Genomic DNA, 8,801 nt, shown 5'->3' with positions numbered 1-8,801 from the left:
CAACTGTGAGTTTTTCCAACTTTCTTCTCAAACATTTCTGAGTTAATATCTCATTGTGAAATATTTGAAGTTTTATATATTTTTCTTTAGCATAGAAATGCACCGCAAACCTTTTTTTTGTGGCGCACATTTTGTTCTTCATGACATGTCAAATAAACCGAATTATTGTTGTTAATTAGCTGTGTAACTTTACAAACGGCATCCCATAATATAAATATGTTTAATAAATTTGATGTTGGAGCAAATTTATTTAGAAAATTGTTAAACTCGTCTTCAAAATGCCAGAATTTGCACATAACTACTCTTTTATCTGGCTGCATCTATTTATCTATATTAGTAAATATTTTTTATCATCAGTTACTCAGTACTTGAGTTGCATTTTCATATATCCAATAATATTCACATATATTCAGATATTTTTATTATTATTAAAATGTCTTGAACGGCTAGTTTTTAACCATAAATTGAGTATAATGTTTGGCACTTTTGGACAAAGATCTGTCTTTCGTGGTAAATTCCAGCAGGTGGCGGTAAAGCGTCCAGGCGTTTGAAGAAGAAGAAGTACTTCCGGTTTCATTCAGGAAGCACGTGTGTCTTTCCCAGCCGCCGGTGAGGAAACTTCAACAAAACAAGACGTGAAGAAAAGGTCCGTTATACATTTTTATGCGATTTAACATGAATCCGGTTTTGTTGTTGAGTTTTTTTGGGATTAATGCAGCGATCTGATTGGATGCTGCTTATAACGGACATGTTTGGATGACGTCAATCATTTATATTTTAGGGTAAAGCTCTGAGTTCATCCCTAAAACTGTCAGTTTAACTGGATCTAAACTAACGTGTTGCTGCTGTTTGAACTAAAAAGCATTTTATTCAGACCGTGAAGGTCTTTTAGTGCAGAGATCCGCAAACCTCCGGAGCCTCCTGTGATTATTAATAACTGAAAAATAAACTGAGCGACGTTTTTAGAAATATAACTAATGGAAATGACTTGATCTGTTTGTTTACACAGTTTTTTCTTATTGTCACATAATTTAAACAAAATCTCCAGACTGTTTGAATAGTAAACTTGTTTGTGAATCAAATCGCTTGATTCTGAAAGTTTTGTCTGTGTGATGCTGCAAAAGTTTGAAAACGTTCCTAGAAAATGGTCGGATTTTCCTGTGTCGATGTGAATATTGGTGCCAGAAATGTTCGGATTGCTGTTTGTTCTGCAGTAACTAACTAATCAGATGAAATCAGATGCAGTTTCAGCTGTGAATGTGTTTAATTCCTTGGTTTTCTCGCTCAGATGTCTGAAGCTGAGCAGGAGAAAAGCGGAGGGTTGAAGTTTGCAGAGCAGCTGCTCCTGAGTCACGGCTGGGAACCCGGTGAGAGCCACGTCCAAACCATCAGAACCAGCAGGTAACCAGTCACCAGTCAGGCTCTTACTGGGTCCGCTCTCTCTCCAGGGAAAGGACTCGGCCGAGCGGAGAACGGCATATCAGAGCCCATCAAGGTCAAGGTCAAATGTGACAAAGGAGGGGTGAGTTGACCGGCAGGTCTGGGTCTGTAAACATCTGCAGGAATCACAGCTTTGTTTGTTCCTTCAGATCGGCCACAGAGAAGGAGAGCAGTTCAGCTTCCACTGGTGGGATCACGTCTTCAACAAAGCCTCGTCCAGTCTGCAGGTGGAGGCCGGCCAGGTGGGTCAAAGGTCACACATCACCTGGAGGCAGCAAACTCCTCCATGTCCTGGAAGGAGCTCCGTAGATTTCTGAGGTTATTCATGTTTTATCCCCATCAGCTGCTGAATCTGAATGAAAACTTTCCCTCATGATGATTAAACATTTTGTTACGACGGCGCATTAAAGCTGAAAACTTCCACCAAAAATCTCAAAAAGGTTTTAGAAAAAATGATGTGGAAATTTGAGTTTGATAAGTATATAAAAAATTCACCCTTTGAAACTCTGAAATTTCCATTTTTTTTCTAGAAAATCTCTGATTTAATTTTTCTAGGAAATGTTCAACTTTTTAAACTCAGAAATATTCTTGTTTTTTTAGGAAAACTTCTGAGATTAATCTCAACATTTCTGACTTTCTTGGCAGAAATCTGCATATATTTTCTATCTACAGTGACCCTGATATGTTGTCAGTCTGCAAACTTTCCTGTTTCTTTCAGAATGGAATCAAATTGAAAAAGACGGCCGAGGAAGGTGAGGAAGAGGAGGGAGCGATCTCCAACAAAAAGCCTCGGAAATCCCTGCAGAACAAATCCAAACTGTACGGCCGCTTTGTGAAGGTAACGGTTCTGTCTTTGGGGCGGAGCTCCGGGGTCATAGGTCAACGTTAGAGGGAATAACGTCTTGATCTGTTCCAGTCGGCCACGCTGCTGTCCGGTCAGGAGGAGCCGCAGCCGAAGGCCCCCAGTTCAGACAGCAGCAGCTCAGATGAGGAAGAGGAGCAGAAACTGGATCTGTCCAGCACCACCAGGTAAAGTCTTTCATTAGCACTGAATCCCAGTTCATTTCCAGTTCAGGTGGAAAATTAAAACGGAAATAAATTATTTTTTCCTTCAGAATTTGACACATAATCCTGAACAGTAACAACATGAAAGAAGTTTTTCCCCAACATGCTGTTTTCATCTTTCCTTCATCCTGAAATCAGCAACATAATGAATAAAAACACCAAAGAGTTCAATCAGTCGGAGCAGAACAGAAACTCTTCAGGTGTAATCCAGACAGGAAAAACTCATTACGGGATGTTTGTGTCAAGTTTAAAGGGAAACATTAATAGAATCTGTTCTGGTATTATGGCTGTTAAACCATAAAACCCAGAAATAGTTTATTTCATTTATGGCATTTAGCTGTTTTAATTAATTACTCATATTTCAGGTTTTCAGATTAAAATCTAACGATTTTCTTTTCTTCAGACTTTCAGACGCTGATCTGATGAAGGTTTGTGGAGGACGAACGGCTCACAAGTAAGTTGAAAATTAAAGCAAAATGGATCAAATCCTGAAGGAGACGACGGCGTTTTAGGGCCATGGAAGATAGAAAAAGTGAATTTCCATCAAAAAAACTCAGAAATTTAGAAATTAATCTCAGGGGAAAATAACCTGTAAATTACTGAAAATTTAGAAGATATTCAGCTTTTGAAGTTTCTTCTAGAAAATTTCAAAGATTCATCTCAAAATGTATTTTTTATTTTTTGACAAAAACACCCATTTTTTTCTTTAATCTACCACAGCCCTAATATCCCGTCATAAAAGGTCGTAGCTCCATATTAACCAACGTTTCTTTATAAATCCTGTTGTTTTGCTCCAGAGGCGCGCGGCACGGTCTGACCATGAGCGCCAAGCTGGCCAGACTGGAGCAGCAGGAAGCAGAGTTCCTGACCAAATATGGAAAGAAGAACCAAACAGGAAGCTCTCCAGCAGTTGGTGACACAGCGACTCATCCGGAGGAGACGAACCGCAGGAAGAAGAAGAAGAAGAAATGCAGAGAGAGCTGTGGGGAACTAAACGGTGATGAAAGTCCTGAAACAGGTTTTCAACCAGAGAAGAAGAAAAAGAAGAGGAAAGATGAAACAGAGGGAGGAAGAGAGGCAGAAGAAGAAGAAGAGTTGATCGTTGGAGGAAACGTTGAGGATCAGAAAGAAGATGGAGAAAATCCGTCTGCAGAGAAAACTGAGCCGCTTCCGTCTGACTGCAACAGGAAGAAGAAGAAGAAGAAATCTGCTCAGCATGATGCTGACCCTGCAGAAACTGGGCGGAGTCCTGGAGAATCCAGCCAATCAGATCGCAGATCCCAGCAGGAAGCAGAGGTTACCATGGCAACAGAGATGCAGAGAAGGAAAAAAAGCAGAAAGGACAAATCAGTGATGGAGAAACCTGCCGACGACGAGGAGCTTCCTACAAAGAGGAAGAAGAAGAGCGATGGTGGATCAAACTGAGGCGCCGGTTCTGACCTGTGGACCTGGAACTACAGTCCGGTTCGGATTCCTGAACCCGACCCAACCTAACAGAGAGAGAGCCCAGAACCTTCAGAACCAGTTTAATGGTTTTTATCTCTGCTGGTAGAAAGTGAAGCTGCTTTTCTCTGCAGGGTTTTTTCTGTTTAATGGATTTTTAATGAACCGTCAGAATAAAATCTGGAGTTAAAATAAATGAACAGAATTTCACTGATGGAAACATCTAGAAAATGTTTAGATTTATGAAATAAATGTTAAACTTTCTGATGTAATTAACTCAGCCTCTCTAAGCATCAATGATTTACATTAACCTCATTTATTTTAGCAACATTTCCACCAAAAATTAATAACATTGATTATAAAATATGATCAACTGGATTCATAAAAACTAGTTTTTTTTGTTTATTCAGGTTTAGATGCAGTTTATTCATAACTGGAATAAAAACCCATTAATCAATAATCCACATTACTCAGCATCAGTGCTGGTTTAGTTTAAATGTTGTTTTGTGTCATGATTAAATATTGTATATAAATATTGTAACACCTGTACCAGGTGTCGATAACTTTCAGCGTACTGATGGCTGTGGGCCGGTCTAGTCAAAGTCCAGGGCTGTTTGTAGTCTCAGTCCGTCTCTCCTGGAGTCTGTTAGCAGGTGAGGGGAACCGACCAGAACCTGCCTGACCTCAGTCAGAGTCAAACATGTTTCAGGTTCTGAAGCAGATCTGGACCCAGACAGGCTGAGACACGACATCAATAAATGAGTTTTATTATTTTATCTGCAGATAAAAATCATTATGAAGCTAAAAGAAGAAAACAAATCATAAACTAACTGATTACAATCATGTAGAGACAGAAAACAATCAGAGGCATAAACATTTCAAACTAAAATACAGTAAATAATGACAAACTTTATCATAAGTTTATCAGAAAACAAAAATGTAAAATGTTTCTATATAGAAAAGTTTGATTAAAGTATTAAAATAATTTTCCAATTACACTCAAGTAATTGATCTAAAATCAAAGTTTGGTTACAATCCTGTCCAGAATTTACATTTTGTCTTAGAGATCAATAATAATTTATAATAAAGTAAATATTGAAACTTACAGCCTTACATGAAAACATTAAATGTTTCTGTCATCAGGATTATTACAAAAAATAAACTATAAAAATCCATTATAATCAGCATCACTTTAATAAAACAAATCAATTAAACAAATCAAAGTAAAGAACAATCATTCTTTAAGGATTTATGGAAACACAGACTTTAATAGCTCTATATAAACTTGATGTATTATTAATAATAATGTCATTAATTAGGTGTTTAAATATTAAGTCTCAGTAAATCAAAAAAAATATCACACTAATTAACATTTAATCTATGAAAAAAAGTAGATCCAAATATATTGAGTTACATTATTTTAGTTCTTGGATTGTTATTTTAAGTAAAAAAAACAAACAGCATAGATGTAGCAACACATTTTTACTGAATGAATAGTGAAATGAACAGAAAATAAAAACTAAATATATTCATGTTAAACTTCTGATTATTTATATAAAATCTGTTGATCTGGAAAAGTTGCAGCAGAAAAAGGAGGAAATAGAAACAGATTTAATTAAGAGACACTTTGAAAGGTTTCTGCTCACAGACGGGGGGAAATGTGTGACTGTATTTGTTACTGAGAACCAGCTCGTTGTGGGATTCACATATGGATTCATGAATGCATATGAATCAGAAAAGCTCGGGTTATACAGGTACCAGCACCTTAAAATGAGAAACACAAACATCAGGAAGTATAAAATCAAATATCATTTATTTTGACAGAGATAATTTAACCCAATGAAATATAACAGATGTTTTTTTTATTTTTATTATTGCTAAAGTGTGAAACTTCTTACCCAAGTGTGTCGATACGTCCATCAATCCAAACCCAGTTGCTCCCATTACTATAGAGCCCCAACCAGGAGAATGTCTTTATGTTGTCATGAATTAATCTCTGTTAATCACAACATTGAAAATGATCAAGTCATCAGAATTTCATCCCATATTTAAAATCTGAATTTGTAACATGATTGGTGTCAGAGCTCACCTGTTCCTGCAGATTATCAATAACAACCAGATCAGCAGATTTGAACTGACAGAACCGACGACTTTCATCCCAGGTCCACCAAACATCACTGAGAAAGTAGCACGAATCATTGAAGAAGGTCCAACCCGTCTGACACAGCAGACACTCTGGAGACAGAAAATAATTATAATACTAATTTTGAAATAATATTTTTTTTTTTTTAATTCCCTTTGTAACAAGGTTCTACTGTTACTCTGAGATATTATCAATGTTTATTGATTCTTGTTTGTCAGTTATAATTAGAAATGAGCTACATTTATTTTATCTTATGTTGTTTTTATGTGAAATGTTCACTTTGCCCTTTATTTGTCCTTAAACATGTAGGATGTTTAGAGAAACGTCTCAGTTAGATACTCACCACTGCCGTTGCAGCGTCCATTTGTCAGAAAGGTGTTGAATTTCTGGATCAAGTGGATTTTCTGATTCAGTTTCTCAGTTTCAATCTGTAATTTTTCATTCTCAGTCTTCAGATGTTCAGTCTGTTTCCCCAGATCAGTCACAGTTTCATCATGTTGGTTCATTTTCCAACCAGCTGTAAATGAGAGGAAACAGATTATAAAGGAAAAATCAATACAAGGAGTTTTATTGTTGTAAAATATTTAAGTTAAAGAACAGTAACAGATTTCATAGGAAATTATTAGTTCATACAGATTACAAGATGGACATGTTGGTGGCATCAACTCTTTGGTTGCTTAGCAACAACCTGCTGGGTAACGACCAGTTTCAAGTCCAAAAGTAAAATTTCACCCAAAGTTTTAATGTAATTCTGCTTTTAACAAGTTTATTTTTATTAAAATCTTCCTTCAATCAGACTACATTTATTTTTGATAATCTGAAAGCGCTTATCCTCTTGCAGATTTGTTGAATTTTGTTAACATGAAAATAGCAGCCAATGACAACACCACATACAGAAAACAGGTTCTGCTCAACTGACCAAGTTAAATACGGTGAACCAACTGAGTGTCAGTAAGGCTGTTTTATACAACTTACGATTTAGGAAAAGGGAACTAAACAAAATATTCTGAAGGAGTCAGCACATTTGGTTTTTCCTGATCTTCTGACAGTCGTTATTTAACATGTTTGAACTTACTGATATCTGACAGGGTGTGTTATAAAAAATTTGGTATGACGTTAAAGCAAAGTTTGGACTAGTCGTCATTTAAATTGATTCAAACTCAAGTAACAAATTTAATGACTTGTCTTGATAAATTCACAAATGATTTAGGAACAGACTTGGACCTTTGTAACTTGGATTGAGCTGTTTGCCTTGAAAAGACATTAAACAGAAAGTGTGTTCCAGAGGAATGGAGGGCGCTTCATTTGCCAATATTTCCTCCTCCTCTAGCTTCAAAACTACACTTTTTATTGTTTATTGCATCAATACTGTCACTGCACATATCGTACAAAACCAGCACAAATCTGAACCACACAAATACAGGCCACACGCGGGTAATGAGCAGCATTCGTGGTTTTGAGGGTTACTTTTGAAATCACTAATTTCTGTTGTTGGCAAATGTTTCAGTGTGCCTAGGCCTGATACTTCGTACTCGGTGCTAGCGTGGCTAACACGATTACAGTTTAGTAAAAAGCCTTTTCAGGTGAAATAAAATCTTTAATGTATGTCTGATACGGTACACATTGCATATTGATCTGTTCAGCTAACGTAAAGCTGTAACAGACAGGCTTCAGGATGTAGAAGTTGTATCGGTACTGCCATTCTGCTGTACTTGGCTAAAAGGTTTTCATAATGGATGTGTTTATTATTAACTCTTTTTTTCATTCACTAAACACAAAGAAAGCAAAGCAATAATACCAGACAATCAGCAGACAATCCTTTGTTCTTATTGATCCTATGATGGTTGAGCTGCAAATGCGGTCGTGCACAAGCTTTGATCCAAGCAAGGCTTTCTGTTTCAGATTTTGAAAATCTGTGAATTTTAGTTCCACAAATACAATCAGGATACCTGACATCGCCTGTACAGATACCCCACTGACAGTGGAGAACCATTCTTTTTCGAGTCCTGACGCAAAAACTTTCTGCCGGTCTGCTAGTCCATGTACAATGTACATTAGCATGTGTTTATTACTGTAGCTTGTGTTTGTGAGACGGTCACGCACGTAGTAGCTGCGCTGTGACGTAAAATGGGTATTAGCCAATGAAACACGGCCCCTGAGGTAAGGTCCATGGAGAATGGTCAGCTTTGAGGCCTGGCCACGCCCACACGCTTTGATGCAGCCAAAAGCTTTTGATAACTTTTGACCCTAAGTGCCTCAAGACTGTGCTGACTGATTCTGAAGTCTGTATGTCAAAAGCCGTAGGAGGTTCAGATACATGTGTAAGAAACAAAATGGCAGCTTTGATCCAAAATGGCCGACTTCCTGTGGAACCACGGCTCTAAGAGACGTTTTTATAGGTCCTGTAAAAATTCAGTACCGAATTTCATAATTGGTCAAAGCATGGCTTGGGCCAGAGTTTATTTTATTTTTTAAAGATTTATAGGGAGCGATGTGGAGGAATTATATCAGACACACCAAATATTGTATTGGATTCCTGTTGGGGATTGGACTAGACTTGATCACGATGAGTTTGGTGCAGCTTGGCGGAAATATGTAGAATTTAGAGCCAAACGTATGAAAGCTGCGTGACCTGTGACTTTATCCCGCGCCATGACGCCATGGCCTCCAAGGAAAACTGTTTGCATTTTAAACCAAATGAGACCAACTT

The 8,801-nt window shown here is 37.4% G+C and overlaps 1 protein-coding gene across 1 annotated transcript; it reads left to right on the top strand.

The window, feature by feature from the left end:
- The first annotated feature begins 499 nt into the window (after positions 1–499).
- gpatch4 (G patch domain containing 4) lies at positions 500–4,158 on the top strand. Its single transcript, XM_008430707.2, has 8 exons — positions 500–646; positions 1,289–1,367; positions 1,449–1,522; positions 1,590–1,682; positions 2,159–2,278; positions 2,357–2,469; positions 2,909–2,959; positions 3,303–4,158. The coding sequence occupies exons 2-8, from the start codon at positions 1,289–1,291 to the stop codon at positions 3,928–3,930; spliced, it is 1,158 nt and encodes a 385-aa protein (XP_008428929.2). The 5' UTR covers positions 500–646; the 3' UTR covers positions 3,931–4,158.
- Positions 4,159–8,801: the final 4,643 nt, after the last annotated feature.

The sequence above is a fragment of the Poecilia reticulata genome, chromosome 16 (assembly GCF_904066995.2).
Source record: "Poecilia reticulata chromosome 16, P_reticulata-male-v2, whole genome shotgun sequence".
NCBI classification, from domain to species: domain Eukaryota; kingdom Metazoa; phylum Chordata; class Actinopteri; order Cyprinodontiformes; family Poeciliidae; genus Poecilia; species Poecilia reticulata.
Note: the sequence above shows the minus strand (reverse complement) of the source record. Positions and strands in the feature narration are given on the sequence as shown.

What these genes read in the sequence shown, in the direction of transcription:
- gpatch4 (XM_008430707.2), top strand. Translation starts at nt 1,289, where the DNA reads ATGTCTGAAGCTGAGCAGGAGAAAAGCGGAGGGTTGAAGTTTGCAGAG. An exon ending in GAGTCACGGCTGGGAACCCG is followed by an intron (nt 1,368 to 1,448) that starts GTGAGAGCCACG and finishes CTCTCTCTCCAG; the next exon opens with GGAAAGGACTCGGCCGAGCG. An exon ending in TCAAATGTGACAAAGGAGGG is followed by an intron (nt 1,523 to 1,589) that starts GTGAGTTGACCG and finishes TTGTTCCTTCAG; the next exon opens with ATCGGCCACAGAGAAGGAGA.